This window comes from Ammospiza caudacuta, chromosome 2, assembly GCF_027887145.1.
Source record: "Ammospiza caudacuta isolate bAmmCau1 chromosome 2, bAmmCau1.pri, whole genome shotgun sequence".
Taxonomy (NCBI): domain Eukaryota; kingdom Metazoa; phylum Chordata; class Aves; order Passeriformes; family Passerellidae; genus Ammospiza; species Ammospiza caudacuta.
This window is the reverse complement of record NC_080594.1, coordinates 105,948,322-105,963,668: the sequence shown is the minus strand read 5'-3', so window position 1 is coordinate 105,963,668 and position 15,347 is coordinate 105,948,322. Positions and strand designations below refer to the sequence as shown.

Sequence of the window (15,347 nt, the reverse complement as noted above, 5' to 3'; positions counted from 1 at the left end):
TTTCACTAGCAGAATGTGTTCTATACGTAGCTGTGGCAGTTTTGCTCTGTTGTTTGAAAGGTTTACTAAGTACAGAGCAGACTGAAGGGTGGCTGTGTTTTCTCATGTGCTTTTGTTATATTTATTTGCCTAGTGTTAGGTTTTGTCTATAGCAAAAACTGAAGTAAAGCAAAATGCATAAAGATATTTATCAGAAAAAATATAGAATAAATTTTCTCAGTACTCAGCTGTGTAAAGTACAATGACCTGCAGGCAATTATAATATTATACAATGGGAAGTACATCAGGAAACATATGAGAAGTACTGAGTTATGATGCAATTTTTTTTTAATCTTGCGTGCTCATGTTCTGTTGTAGTTCGAGATCGGGTTCGGACAAAAATGGAACGCGATATCCTAGTGGAAGTTAACCATCCTTTTATTGTCAAGTTACATTATGGTGAGTTGCAGAAAAATTCATTTTTATAGCCTAGTGTGTTTGTCAAGATAGCTTTTAATATTTGCTCTGTGGTTCAGAAAATCACAGAACTTTAGGGTGTTAAGTCCCAATTGTGCAGACTTGTTCTGCAATAATTCTCATGCAAAAGAAGCACATGACTGACTTCATGCAGTGTTAATTCTTTATAAAACTGAGAGTCTGTAGCCTTTTGTGTTATTAAAAGCAGTTATCTATTAATAACTACCCATTATTTTCCAAAACCTCCAATCTTTTGTATGACATACATTTTTTAAGTTATTTCTTACAGTTGCTTTGTTTATTCTATAGAAAATGTATGCAATGGCATTAATTCCACTTGCATCAAAATTGGTGGAAATTAGCCTTTTAATTTTAATAGTAGGAGCAGCTGTAGCACAATATTTATGTATAAAAGGGGAGGATATCAATACTTTTAACATGTGGAAAAAAAAGGGGAGTTTCTAGCTTGGTTTGGGTTTTTTTCACCTCGTATTTTTCTTTTAGGGTTTGTTTTTTCCTGTAGTTAAACCTCACTCTCTCTCACTTTTTGAAGTGGCTTAATGTCTCTCTCTCATTTTTTTAAAGTGGCTTAAATTATGTACCTTTCACTATTTTATTTGCCATTCTTTTGCAGACTAGATTAAATGTCCCTGTTTAGCTGGGACATTTAGATTTTAGATTTTTAGATTTTAAAGGGTTGATTAGTTACTAGTTTGCCCTTTAAATTTAGCTTCTTACTTTAAAATCTGAAATAAAATGCTGGTTAACCTAAGTTAAGTTTATTTTTTAAGGAACTTTATTGGTGATTGCTTTACTTTCATATAGCATGGGAATTACTTGGTAGAGAATCATTTATCTAATTCATTTCAATACGTTTTCTCACAAACAAGAGAAAATAATTTTAATAATGAAAATAAGGGGGAATTATTTGGTATGTTATTTTCCTAATCATGGATAAAGTTAGGTGATATTTAATTTTTTTTAATTGATCTTTTCAGCTTTTCAAACAGAAGGGAAGCTGTATCTTATTTTGGATTTTCTCAGGGGAGGAGACTTGTTTACACGTTTATCCAAAGAGGTACAGTCTTTAAATTTGAAAAATTGTCTGTTGATAGAATTTGACTATAAATTGTCTGTATTAGGAGAATTTACATTTTAAATTCTGTTTTCATTTAAGAAAATTTTGACCTGTTTTTAACCAGGTACATTTTTTGTTTGTTTGGGTTTCTTTGCACAGTCACTTCATAGAAGGGCCGATGGCAATTTACATTATTTCTGAAAAAAATCTTAGATAAGCAGTCTTCCTATGCTGCTTTTTATACCTGGCAAAATCTCCTTTTGTCACCATGTTTAAATATAAGACTCAGAACTTGGATTTTTATAAAGTAAATTTATGGCTGGTTTTAATATCCAGAATTCAGGGACAGATAAGATATTCTCTTTTTTTACCCCTGAATGCAAAATTGCATTATGTATGAATATTTAAAAAGTGAGAGTTGTACTCCACTTATTTTAGTAATTTTCAAAAAGTGAATGTTTTGCCTCTGTCATGATGGTAATGTGTCTGTGTAGATATAGGAAATAACAACTTCAAAGGGTTTCATTACCTCAATTTAATTTGATTATAATTCCTAAAATAAATGTTAACATCTAATATATCACCATATTTTTAAGTTTTTGTTATCCATTACTCGTGTTCAAAAACTCACACCAAACAAAATGGAAAGCAGCGACAACTGCAAGTCCAGGCTACCAGATACACTTTGGATACAATCTCTATCCAAGGGACTTGCAGTCGTCCCTGCTTTCCATTTTCCTTTGCCACAACAGTGTCAGGGGCAGCTGGGTTGCCACTGCAGTAAGTGCAATACCACTTATTGTTATAAAAAGGAGAGTAGAATGGAATTGACTTTGTATATAGATGTACCCTTACTTCTGTGCACATAAATTATTACATTTGTTTTGATGATGCCATCTGTTTCAAGTTGCCCTTTGTCATTTGTTTTGCCACAGGTAACTAATAGGTTATTAGTACTCTAAAGTTGAGATATGTTTAAAGTTTGTAGTTCATTCTTGATTCCCAGAAAAGAATGTATATTGGCTTCCTGCTTCCTGACTTTTTCCTGAGCTACTCACATTTTATGAAATTTAATGTGGTTAGATGAGAAATATTCATTATAGGTACCTGAATCTAAGCAGAGTTAATGACTGGTGAGTGAAATGGCATGCTGGATGCTGTTAATGTCATCCTTATACCACACCATGTGATTTTGAAAGAGATCACATGAAAGTTGTTGCTTTTTCCTATTGACTGCAAAGGGAAAGGTGATTAATTCCAAGCTAGATGTCTACACTGCAGATGTTTAAGATTAGGAAAGACGAGTCCCATGCAATGGTTTTAAATAACATAGTGTGGGTGTATTATCCTCCTCATAGGATCTTTTATTATTTGAGCTTTTAAATGTTTCTTATACAGATTTCCTTTCTTGAATATGTCTGCACTAAATAGTGGCTCTTTTGTAGAGGTAACATCAGCAACAACCTATTGTATAAGCTTTAGTATTGCTTTCTCTCATGAAACTGCTGAGGGGAAACATGTTCTCCATTCTTAACTTTTCTTTAAAATAATCTTCTGCTATGCTGAAATAAATTTTTATGCTTTTGCATAAAAAAGAATTGCCATTCTTTTTTCTGGGTGTATATGCTTTATCTTAAGGTATTAAGTCTTCGATTCTAAAAACAATGCAAGTGAAATAACTGAGTAGTAACTGAAATAGAATCAAATCATGCAGGATCTGGTTTTATTTTTATCTTTTTCTGCAGTCTCAGAAGAGTTGAATTGTAATGTATTCTGTCAGGGATCACAACAGTTGATATACTGGGACAACATGTTCATTTCAATTAACATAAACAGGGAGTAGTTTATCTTCCTAATCCAAAAAGTGGGATTGCTACCTGGGATCCTCCCCGTGCTCTTATGCAGGCTGTTCACTTTACTCCTTGTTAGCTCCTGTTAGTTTACTCCTTCATCTGCCTTTCTGCAGTTACATCTCAGGCTGCACCTTGGAGCTTTTACCATTGCTGTCACTTCTTCTCAAAGTACCCAGGAGCAGTCTTTCCAAAATCAAGATATATATACTTTTCTTCTCTCTTACTTTGCAGATGAAATTCAGGCATTTGGACTTGTTTGGTCCATTTGTTGTCTGTAAATGAAATTAACCCATCTAACCACGTGGTACTCACATTGTTTAAGTGCTTCCAAAGTATTTCGGTTTGACTACAATGTGTCTATCTGTTTTCTTGAATAATCAGAAACAGATAATCTCTCAATTTGCAGAAAGAAGAATATATTGCCTTTAAAAATTCTTTTTCAAGTATGTCCAAGTATTTCAAGTATGAAATAGTGTGGGTTATAAAATCCTAGTTTTTGTATAACTAAGAAATTTGAATTTTCTAGTGTTTTGTGTATCAATGAATTAAAGTATTGTAGGAAACCCTTCTGAAACACCACTGTTGTTGTTTAGTTTGTGCTGGTGTAACCTTTACAGATTTCACATGTAAAATACATTGTGCTACTTTTTCAGGTGATGTTCACAGAAGATGACGTTAAATTTTATCTGGCAGAATTAGCACTTGCTTTAGACCATCTACATAGTCTTGGAATAATATACCGGGATCTAAAACCAGAAAAGTAAGGCTCCTCTGTGAGAAATGCAGTGTATTACTTTCATTTCTATGGCACTTCTTCCTGTGTACTTTTTCCCAACTCTTAAACTTTGGTAATTTACTATATAAATTGAACAGAGGGAGGTGGAGGAGATTTATGAGCTATTTTCATTTAAAAGGTTGGATTTCACCTGTCTGAAAGAGGAAAAAGGATCTTAGCTTAGGACTTATAGGGGTTTTTTGAGGGAACTTTAAACTCTGTTTGAAGGGAAATGGGGGCAAAGCAATAGGTAAGCCTATGGATGGCACACCACTCTTTGAGGGACAATGTTCCTCCAAGGTCCTTTGGTCTGCCATAGAGGTAGAGTTAAGGGATGGAGGTCCTTTCAGCAGCTAGGATGAAAGAAGTATCAATATGTTAGAAATCCCAGAAGCAGAAGACAAAAACAAAACAAAAAAAAATATTTGTACAAATCAGCAGCAAAAGGAGGACCAAGGAGAATCTCCATCGTTTGTTGGATATGAGGGGAAACATAGTGACAAAGGATGAAGAAACGGCTGACATGCTTCATGCCTTTCTTGCCTCAGTCTTTAATAACAAGACCAGTTGTTGTCAAGGTGCCCAGCCCCCTGAGCTGGAAGACAGATGGGGAGCAGAATGAAACCCCCATAATATAGGAGGAAATGGCCAGCAGACTGCTGTGCAACTTAGAACCCCAAAAGTCCATGGAAGCAGATAGGACTCACCCAGGAGTTCTGAGGGAGCTGGTAGAAGAACTCAAGCCACTTTGAATCATTTATCAGAAGCCCAGGTCAACTGTGGAGGTCCCAGGTCACTGGAAGTTGGCAAATGTGACACCCAGCTATAAGAAGGGTTGGAAGGAGAAGCCAGGATGTCAGCCTGATCTCGTTGTCAGGAAAGGTCATGGAGTCATCATCTTGAGTGCCATCATGTCACATGTACAGGACAGCCAGGGGTTCAGGCCAGGCCAGCCTGGGTTTATGCAAGGCAGGTCCTGCTTGACCAAACTGATCATCTTCTATGATGACGTGACACGCTTAGTGGATGAAGGAAAGGCTCTGGATATTGTCTACCTAGACTTTAGTAAAGCCTTTTGTAACATCCAACCCTTAAGGGGAAAGGACCACCCAAGATTTGTAAATGCTTGTCATGGAAAGGAGCAACAGAAGTCAGAGGGTCTGAAAAAAATCACAAGGCTTTACTAGTAAATTATATACCTGGCATGGAAATTGGCATTTTAGTCCCTGACCTACTATAAAAGCACATGCAGTGGGGTTTAGGTAAAGGGGTAAGATAAAGAGAGAAAAGGTGAATTGAAGAGAGAGAGAGAGAGGAAAAGAGAAAAAGAGATCACCAGTTTTGGCTGTGATCACAGTGCCAGTCCAACAGTTGGGACATCCAGGGTCTGGGGGGTGTCAGCTGGGCTTGCTGGGGACATGTTTTTATAGATAGCTTTCCCTGCCACAAAGGTAAGTTTCTTGTTTTCTGTACAAATTAGTTATTAGGCACAGTCTGTTCTTTCAGATCTTTCGGGAAATGGGTTGGGGGTTTTTGGGAATATTGGGTGGTCTTTTCTTCCCCTGCAGTCCATGCCTGTTTCTCAACCTCATTCCTGCACTTGTGCTGTACTGGGTTGTGCTTATCTTGAGGAATTAGAACGAGGATGTTTGTCCCGGAAAAGTGCTGCCCTATCTCTGCATGGCCTCTTCTCTGGGCACATCTTGTTCTTTCTCACAGTGTGTTATTACCAGCAATCCTTGCTTATTACAGGCAATCCTTATCTGTTTCTAGCAACAGTCTGTGGTTAGCCCCAGAGCCAAATGGCTTTCAGTGTTTGAGACATACACATTAGCCCCTTATCTTCTGTGATTCTATGCCTTTGACACCATTTCCCACAGCATTCTCCTGGAGAAACTGGCTTCCCATGGTGTGGATGGGTGCACTCTTCACGTGGTAAAAGACTGATTTATTGACCAGGCTCAGAGAGTGGTGCTGAATGGAATTACATCCAGCCAGAGGCTGGTCACCAGTGGTGATCCTCAGGCCTCTGTGTTTGACCAGTACTGTTTAGCATCTTCACTGGAGTTCTGGATGAGGGCATTGAGTGGCCCTGAGCAAGCCCACAGACAGCACCAAGTTGGGTGGAAGTGTTGATGTGCTGGTGGGCAGGAAGGCAGTGTTTGCATATGGCACTTGAGGACAGATTTTAATGGTTCCCACCATGGAAACTGCAAAAAGGAAGGGAATGGGGCCTGGGTCATGTCTTGCCCCCAGGATGAAATGCAGATGGAGGAACTAAATCCATTGTGTAAGGGGTGTTACAAAATCCAGTTCTTGAATACTTTGCATGCTTTGCAATACAGTAATATTCAGTGGTAGTCAAGGACAGTTGGCATCTCTGAGAAGTGTGGCCTTACTTGTGATTGAAGTGAAAAGGTGGAAGTCTAAGGTCTGCTCCCAGTACAGGGCCTGTGGGTCCTGTCCTTTGGTGCAACATGAGGGTATTTATTACTCAATGTTACTTGAAGTGGTCAACATATGGTAATTACAAATTAATACCTGTTATGTATACATATGGAAACATACCTGGTATAAGAAAAATAGAACTATGTCTCTGTTTTTAACAGTTACAATACTGCTGCATGTGCTGCAGATAGCCAAAACTGTTACTACATGCTGAATTTAATAAAATATTTGAATAAAACTCTAGTAAACCTGTTTCTTAATCTTTAAAAAGAAAGAGTAAAAGGAAATCAAAATGTGTAGTTTGAATGTATCTTCTAAGAATTCATTTTCTTGCATGTTTAATTCTCCTTGTCTTTGTGTATCCTCTACTGTTTATTCTCAAATATTGTCAGTATGTTTTCTGAAACAATACTTAAGATATTTTAATTAGTTTTTAATATTGTTTTTATTATTTTTTAGCATCCTGCTTGATGAGGAAGGACATATCAAATTGACAGGTGAATAAAGGAATTGCAATACTAGGTTCATTTCTGTTTATAGTAAAATATTTGCATTTTCCTTTTGGTAAACCAGTAAGATATAATAAGTAATTTTAACTGATCAGTAATTTAGCTGTGGAAGCAAGTAGTGTAATTTGGTTGAAATAAATAAAATCTAAATATTTCAATAAGATACCTGCTTTACAAGTATATCTGATGTTATGGACCTGTGGTAATGTGGGGAGGGAAGGAGAATCCTGTAGGTCCCATATTAGCGTTCAGTTGTCTATACAAATGGTAAAAGCAAAACACATCATATTATGGTAAGAGTATCAACCATCCACTTTTTGTTTTTAAAAATTACATTTGGAATTACTTTTATCCTTTCAGATTTTGGCTTAAGTAAGGAGTCAATTGATCATGAAAAAAAGGCCTACTCTTTCTGTGGAACAGTGGAATATATGGCACCAGAAGTTGTTAACAGACGAGGCCATACACAGAGTGCAGACTGGTGGTCTTTTGGTGTTTTAATGGTAGGTTTCTGGCAAATGTAAATAATAGCAAAATTGTGATTTGCAAGGTCTGGTGAAACAAATCAAATACTAACCCCTAAGGTGAGCTTTACATGAATTTTAACTACAAAGGAAGTCGAAATTGTGTGAAATCAGTAACACCACAAACTTTGGTCAAGAACATAGACTAGGTTTTATATCAACACCAATAATATACCATATTTTTATTATCATTTCAATCAAATACTTTATAATAGTTTGAATGTTATGACCAAGAGAAGTATACAGAAAAATGCTGTCTATTCCAAGGTGGGGAAGAAATTCATATTCAAATTTTAATTTTGAATTTACATTCAAGGGGAAAAAGGTGATTGGCAACTTTCTAATTAGAATCTACAGTGTAATTACAAGTTAGTGGAATAATGACAACTGTTCAACTGTTGTTCTCACCCATCATGTTGATCTAAATGACACTGACCTGGTATGGGATATAGTTTCTCAGTTGCTTATGGTGTTTCTGCAAGGGGTAATTACTGTAAAGTTTCACGGTCAGGGAAAATATTATGTATATGGAATATGAATTGGAAAATAATAATAGATCATGTTTGTTATTTAAGAAATGCTGAAAGACTTCTAATATTTAAAATATTTGTGTGCATTTTTGACATGGAAATTAAGCAATTGTATAAATGTATTCATTTCTTACTGCTTCTGCTACACAACTGTAACAGTACAGCTAATGCGTGTGCTTTATAGTACAAGGACTCTTGTGTCTGAAAATAGGTCATCCTATGGCTTTATGATGATTAGAATGCTGTTGTGATCTGAAAACTGACTATGTAAAAGTAGCACCTGATAACTGAACTCTCTCCAGACAAGCACACACACTCCTCACAACCTCACATTTTATCATTAAGAACAGTCAATTAAAAGATAATTACAGTGTAGTTGCAGAATATTTGTTGTTGATAACACAAACATAATTAAACTTCAGCTTTAATTTATAAAGGTAGAAAACATAATTTGGTGTTTATCAAGTGGATATGGTGTAATTGAAAATTGCTGTAAGATGTTAGCTGTGATTGGGGTGGCTTTCACAGTCTGAAGTGCTCTGCATGTTAAATGCTTTGGCTTCTACTTTGAATACAAAAATATGACCATAAAAACCAAATTCTTTAAAGTAATATATGAAATACAGTGCAGCTTTTTTTAGGACATATTTTTATTACTTGCATTTATAGTTTGTAATTTTCATAACAAATCTGTAAGTATCCACTTTTAACTAATTCTTAATTTCTGAGCTGATCAAAAATTCAAGTGATGATTGGTGTGGTATAAGTACACAGGAGCTAGATTGAGCAGAATTTATAGCATAGAAATTGAGACTTTGAAGATATTTCAGCAAATCATTTTGCTTCTTTTCTTGTGCTGCTAGACATGAAGTATGCTTAAGCCATTGTTAAGAACTATATTCCAATTTGTCCTTTAAAGCAGTGACAGTTTTAAGGGATGCCATACAAGTAAAAACATTCATTTAAAGTTTTCAGAAGCACTGAGGTACTCTCCTCCTGAAATAAAACATAAGTAGGAAAGGCCAATGTTGGCTTATTCTATAAGCACTATTGGCTTATTAATGTTGGAATATAGTATTTGGGAGGGGTGACAAAGAATACACGTATTGAATTGTTAATACAAGCATGTGTGCTTGTGACAAATTAGGAGCTTGTAAAAGAAACTGTATTTCATGCAAGTGTAAGTGGAGCACTCCAAATTTAGCTTTAAAAAATAAAAAACTTTAGAAGTGCACCTTATAAAAATCTTGCTAAGCCACAAACAAATTTTTTTTTTATACTTACAGTTCTGGCTTATCCCTCTCGCATCTTCCTGACAATTGTCCTAGGTGTTAAAGTTAAAAGTAGTCTTTTTTTCATGTTGGCATTATTATTAAATTTAATTTTTTAAATATATCAGTAAGAAATATTATCTAGACTGTAAAGTATCTACCAGTAGTGAAGAGATGGCAGTAAGGAATTCAAATTTTATTTCTATAAAATGGTGTTTTAAAGAATATTATTAGTTCAACTTCATGCTCTTATTGTAGATCTACAAATACTGTAGTCATGCATTATTTATTCAAGTTATCCACTCCATTTTTTATGTTTAGGAGGCTGAGTGTTTGGGTCATAGCAGAAAAGAGAGGAATAGAGGATACCTTGTGTTCAGGGTGACTTAAGTTTGCATAAGCATTTCCAAGGGTTCCTTTATAATTATTTTAATTTTGATGTCATTAACTGAAGGCCATGAAATTGCATTGAACTAAATTGCTTTGCAGTCTTTAAACCAAAAAAATCCAATTTCTGCCTAGGTGCTGGCTGCCATGACTGCTGCCAGCCTGCTTTCACTGCCTCACTTAGATCTGATATCCCTGCAGCATACTGCAGTCCAACAGGAGTGCCTTTATATTTATCTATTTTTACTCAGTCACTTTCAGAACAAATCAGTATTTCAGCAGTGTCTGTTGCTTACTGCCAGGCACTGTGGAATGTGCATGCACGTACTGTGTAGCTCTTCCGTGTTCCTTCAGGCTTTATTTCCACTGTATGCATACAGTAACCACTTTTCATCATGCATGTCTTTGTCAATCAGCTAACCTTTTCCCCTTCCCAATGAAGGCTGTGTACATGCCAATTTTCAAAATTTTGACCTTTTAAAAAAATTCTGCATGAGGAGAAATCATCACTAACTTTTCAAAGGAAAACCTTTTCCCCTACCCCATCCCCTTTGTTTAAAACTAAAAATACAGTTGTACAGATCAAGTCTTCCTAGGACAAAATTTTTAGGCAGAAATTAAATACAGAACATTATAGTCTAAGTTGTTCAGATAAAAGGATGTGTAAAGAAGTTACCAATATAGGAAAATATTTTGCAGCTTTAAAAATGGCAAAGGCTGCTCAATGTTCTTAGCAATTGAAACTGTACAATGAAGTTGTTTTGCTCAGACTTGATTGTTAACATGCATGAATTTTGGAAGGTTAAGATGCTAAGTAGTTTTGTCAAAAATTAGTTTTTGTCCAGGTAATGTAATTGATGAAAGTTTTACTCTATACAGTTTGAAATGCTCACTGGTACTCTACCTTTCCAAGGGAAAGACAGAAAAGAAACCATGACTATGATTCTCAAGTGAGTACACTCTTATTTATATATCTCATCAGGTATTCTACAGGGATGCCCTCCGGGCTGCAATATCTAATTTCTACTCCTCCCTCATTTTCAAAGGTACTGGTAAATCCTCACTCCCTATTCCATATTATTAATTCCCTTTGCTGCCTATCTAATTTGCATCACTATTCCTCCACCATACCAGGTACAAAGGATTTCATAGCAGCTCTTTAATCTGTAATAATAACTTCTCCAACCACATGATCTCTCCCATCTTATCTCCATAATATTTTTTTAACTTTCTTATCCTTTTTGATAACATGTGCATTTTTTTTCTTGTTGGGTTTTTTTTTCCTTTGTTTAGGTTTTTGGAGGTTTTTTGAGAAAGTATTTTCACTCCTCATCCTTCTTTATCTTACCAGCTCCTCACTCTTTATATTAATGGTGCTGCCAACAACTTGCCTCCCCAGTACTCCTCCCTTCTGTACTCTCCTATGACTTGCCTTAGCTCCAATTTTTCCCTTTGCTATTTTCAGCATTGATTTTGCATTAGTTCTATTGTGGGAATTGCTTTCCTTCATGCAGTTAATGTTCTTGTTTTTGCTTATGAAGGTCTGCTTTTTTCTTTGCCAATTCCCCACATATTCTCTAAACTAGTACAACCTATGGCGTAAATGCCCCATTTTTGGGACTGTAGCCAAACACCGTGCAAACAAGTCTGTTTCTTCATACCATAGGTTCACTTCTCTGTTTCCATCTATTTTTAACTAATACCATTTTTTTTCCATGGAAGTTCATAAGATTATCTTAGTTTTCTAATTTGTTTTCTGCTTCATTGTTTATCATTGTTCTCAGTCCTGTTAGCCACTTGTCTACCCATATATCAAAGCTGGAATTTTTTTTGCACTAAAAGCCTCTTTTGAAAAATAAATACATGGAACTTTTAATATTTTCTCTAAATAATTAGAATGTGAAAACCACTAGAAAACACACTCATTATTTTCCTGGCTTTTGCTTTCATAATGCATATATCTTATGTTATTCTTTGGTTTTTTCTTCATTTTTTTTGCAAATGTATTTAGTGATGCTAGTTTCTTCTGCTGCCTCAGCACTATGTGAGATCAAATCTTCATGTTGTGATTATTCAATGTCTTTTAACTAAAAAGTTCTATCTATTCACAGCAAGCATAAACTCCTTCTGACCATCTCCTATTTACAAGAAGCTAGTCTGAGATAATTCTGCTGCACTCTCACTTGCTTCGGGAGCCATGCATTTTTTTCTGTGTGTCTTATGAGTCATATCTTTCTCTTCTCTTTGTCTGCATGTGACTCTGCCCTGTTCCTCAACAGTCTTTTCACTGTTGCTATAAATATCTTCTGTATTCAGCTGCCATGTAGAATATCCTTGCATTTCTCCAGGTAATTGACATTCATAGTCATTCATAGCCCAGAGAGTGGTGCTGAATGGAGTGAAATCCAGCTGATGGCCGGTCACAAGTGGTGTTCCCAAGGGGCCAGTCCTGTTAAACATCTGTATCAACAACCTGGACAAGGGGATTGAGTGACAGTTTGCAGGTGCCCCCAACCTGGATAAGAGGGAATATGGATCTGCTGGAGGGTAGGAAGGCTCTGCAGAGGGATCTGGACAGGCTGAATCGATGGGATGAGGCCAGTAGGATGAGTTTCAGTGGGGCCAAGTGCCAGGTCCTACACTTGCATCACAACAGCCAGGCTTAGGGAAGAGTGGCTGCAAAGTTGCCTGGCAGAAAAGCACCAGGGAGCATTGGTCAATAGCTGCTGAACATAAACCAGTGTGTGGCCAGGTGGCCAAGAAGCCAAATGGCATCCTGGCCTGTGTCAGCAATAGTGTGGCCAGCAGGACCAGGGCAGGGATTGTCACCTGTACTCAGCATTGGTGATGCTACACCTCCTGTGTCTAGTTTTGGGCTTCTCACTGTGGACACACTGAAGTGCTGGAGCGAGTGCAGAGAAGAGCAGTGGAGCCAGTGAAGGGTCTGGAGCACAGATTCTGTGAGGAACAGCTGAGGGATCTGGGTTTGTTTTATCTGGAGGATGTGCAGGGGTCACCTTTTCGCTCTACAGCTCCCTGAAAGGAGGCTGTAGCCAGGTGGGGGTCGGTCTCTTCTCCACAGTAAGAAACAATCAGATGAGAGGATCATGAGTGCACTGTGGGAGGTTACAACTGGATATTGGGAAAAAATTCTTCATTAAAAGGGTTGGAACAGGCTGCCCAGGGAAGTGGCTGATTCACCATCCCTGGAGGTTTTTTAAAAAGTTGTGGCACACAGGGATATGGTTTAGTAGTGGACTTGAGTGGTGCTGGCTTAATGGTTGGACTTGACAGTCTTAAAGGTCTTTTCCAACCTAAGCAATTAGAGGTTTCTATGATTCTGTAATTACTTTCAGATTTCATTTGAGACTATATCTCTTAATGAGATACAACTTCTTTCCAGCTTTTTTCACCTTCTAGTCTTTGCAATTGTTAATGGTTTCGAATAGCTGCACAGAAAGTGTGCTATGATGTAAAGATATTTTACCCTCTTTGAATGTTCCATATTCTTATTAATATTATCTTGCATAGAAGTGTTTTTCTTTTGGTCATAAAAGCAGCTGAAAACCAGAAGATATTTTGAAGTATTTTCTGATTAAGTCCACACTTTTTTTCTGGTCTATGTTTTCTTTTTATTTTCCACATACGTAGTATATTTTTCCTTAAATTTTCCATTAAACTTTAAAATGGACAGATGTGCATATGAATTCTGGTTTCCATAGTGTATATTTACAATATATTGCTTTTCTTACCTTCTGTTCCTAAAAATCTATGGAAAATGCATTCTCCTTACAACATATTTTTTCAAGGGTTCTTTATTTCTTACAACATTATCAAGAGAAATTTTTGTTCATTCTTGTGTGTTTTACGTAAAACTGGGAAACCCTGCAGTTTGAAGAAATCATAGGTCGCTGCAACAAAGTTAAATTTTTAAACATTTTTCTCCTTTACTTAAGAGATATCCTTCATATAAAATTTTGCCATTGTCCATCAGGAATGTCAGAAAAAAATTGCTGTCACTCATGTAGTTGCGTAATATAGGAACTCTGAGGAGCTGGTAATTGCCTTTCCTTCTCCTCTGCCATGTGCCTGGTACAGGATTTTGTGAAAGGTGGTGGTGCATGGCAGTCAGGAAGAGCTGGATGGCCCACTGCCCATTCCTCCCCTCCACTGGTGGCCTTCATCTGTCTGTAGTATGTTATTGAAGAGTCCAAAGAAGCCAATGTTTTTCAGATTTTCCTCCTCCCTGCCCTAGCTTTTTTAGAGCTGAAAGGAATGGAAAATTTACTATGTTCTAGTTTTAAAGTAATGAATAGTGAATCAGTGGCAAGCACCTATGCATTTACACAAGTGATAGAGAGGTGAATATCTACAAATACCTGGAATACAAGACAAATCAAATTCTGATTGAAACACAGAGCTTGTGTCATGGACTGTTACAGAAAAATACAAGCTACAGGTTGAATTAGTGATGGAAAGGAGGGAATTATATCCCTCTTTCCCATTATCATAGTTACAAGAAAAAGTAAGACCTAGTAACAGTGAGAGAATGAGGGCTCAACATTAAATGGCAAGGAAGAAAATATGACAAGGATTACAAAACAAAATTAAGTTAAAGTACAGAAATTTAAATCTAAAAATTCAAGGCTGGCAAATTGTAAAAGTATTATTTGAAGTAGATTGGGGAGGGGAGAAAAAGGAAAAGAGAAGTGGGGTTTTATTGTTTGATTTTTTGGGGTTTTTTTACCAGCTAATCCTGCAAGATCTGTCCTACCTTAATTGAATTTCTGTATTCTGGTTTGTTTCCTGGGTTATCTTGGTGTGTGTCATAGTGTGGTACTTTTCTTAGTCCTTCTATTAGATAACTATCAGAATGCTTGGTTTGGTGTCATTTGCTAGTAACTGGACCTATAAGTGGATCAAAGCATATTGTGGAAATGTACAAGTTTATAAACTGCTGTTCTCTAGCTATTCTTCTCTACCTTTTCCACCTTTTCTTCCACCTAAGTTCCTGAGTCATTACTGAAAATACTATACTACTTAAAAAAAAATTAAAAACCCAAACATGGTTACATGACTGACAGCACTTTTGCTCTGTATCTGATGTCTGAAGGCAATTTCTCAGTGATGCTACTTCATTTATTATGGACTTGTTGAATGGCGAAGGACAGGGGGAATGCAGAGTTAATTCTTACCTAGATATATTTGTATGCTATTAATTATTTTTATTCTCTAGGGCCAAACTTGGAATGCCCCAGTTCTTGAGTCTTGAAGCACAGAGCCTCCTGCGAATGCTCTTCAAAAGAAACCCAGCAAACAGATTAGGTAAAGTTTTTAGCAGAATATTTTAAATTTGATCATAATATTCATAACATCAGTGGTCATTAAACTGACTAAAATTTTTTCCTATGTAAAATAGACTTTAAAGGAAGAATGTAGTTTGCCCTTCAAATATTATCATTTCTGCTAGTCGTACAGCTAAAATTAATGCAGAAGGAATAAGAAATATAATTTTG

The 15,347-nt window shown here is 36.4% G+C and overlaps 1 protein-coding gene across 3 annotated transcripts in view; it reads left to right on the top strand.

The window, feature by feature from the left end:
* Window positions 1-15,347, top strand: part of RPS6KA3 (ribosomal protein S6 kinase A3) — a 73,805-nt gene that overhangs the window by 39,290 nt on the left and 19,168 nt on the right. For all 3 annotated transcript variants that reach the window (XM_058800562.1, XM_058800561.1, XM_058800563.1), the window contains 7 exons: window positions 358-438; window positions 1,455-1,534; window positions 4,041-4,147; window positions 7,070-7,107; window positions 7,480-7,622; window positions 10,711-10,781; window positions 15,068-15,156. In XM_058800562.1, the coding sequence (XP_058656545.1) occupies window positions 358-438; window positions 1,455-1,534; window positions 4,041-4,147; window positions 7,070-7,107; window positions 7,480-7,622; window positions 10,711-10,781; window positions 15,068-15,156 (609 nt within the window). The remainder of the gene's footprint in view (window positions 1-357; window positions 439-1,454; window positions 1,535-4,040; window positions 4,148-7,069; window positions 7,108-7,479; window positions 7,623-10,710; window positions 10,782-15,067; window positions 15,157-15,347) is intronic.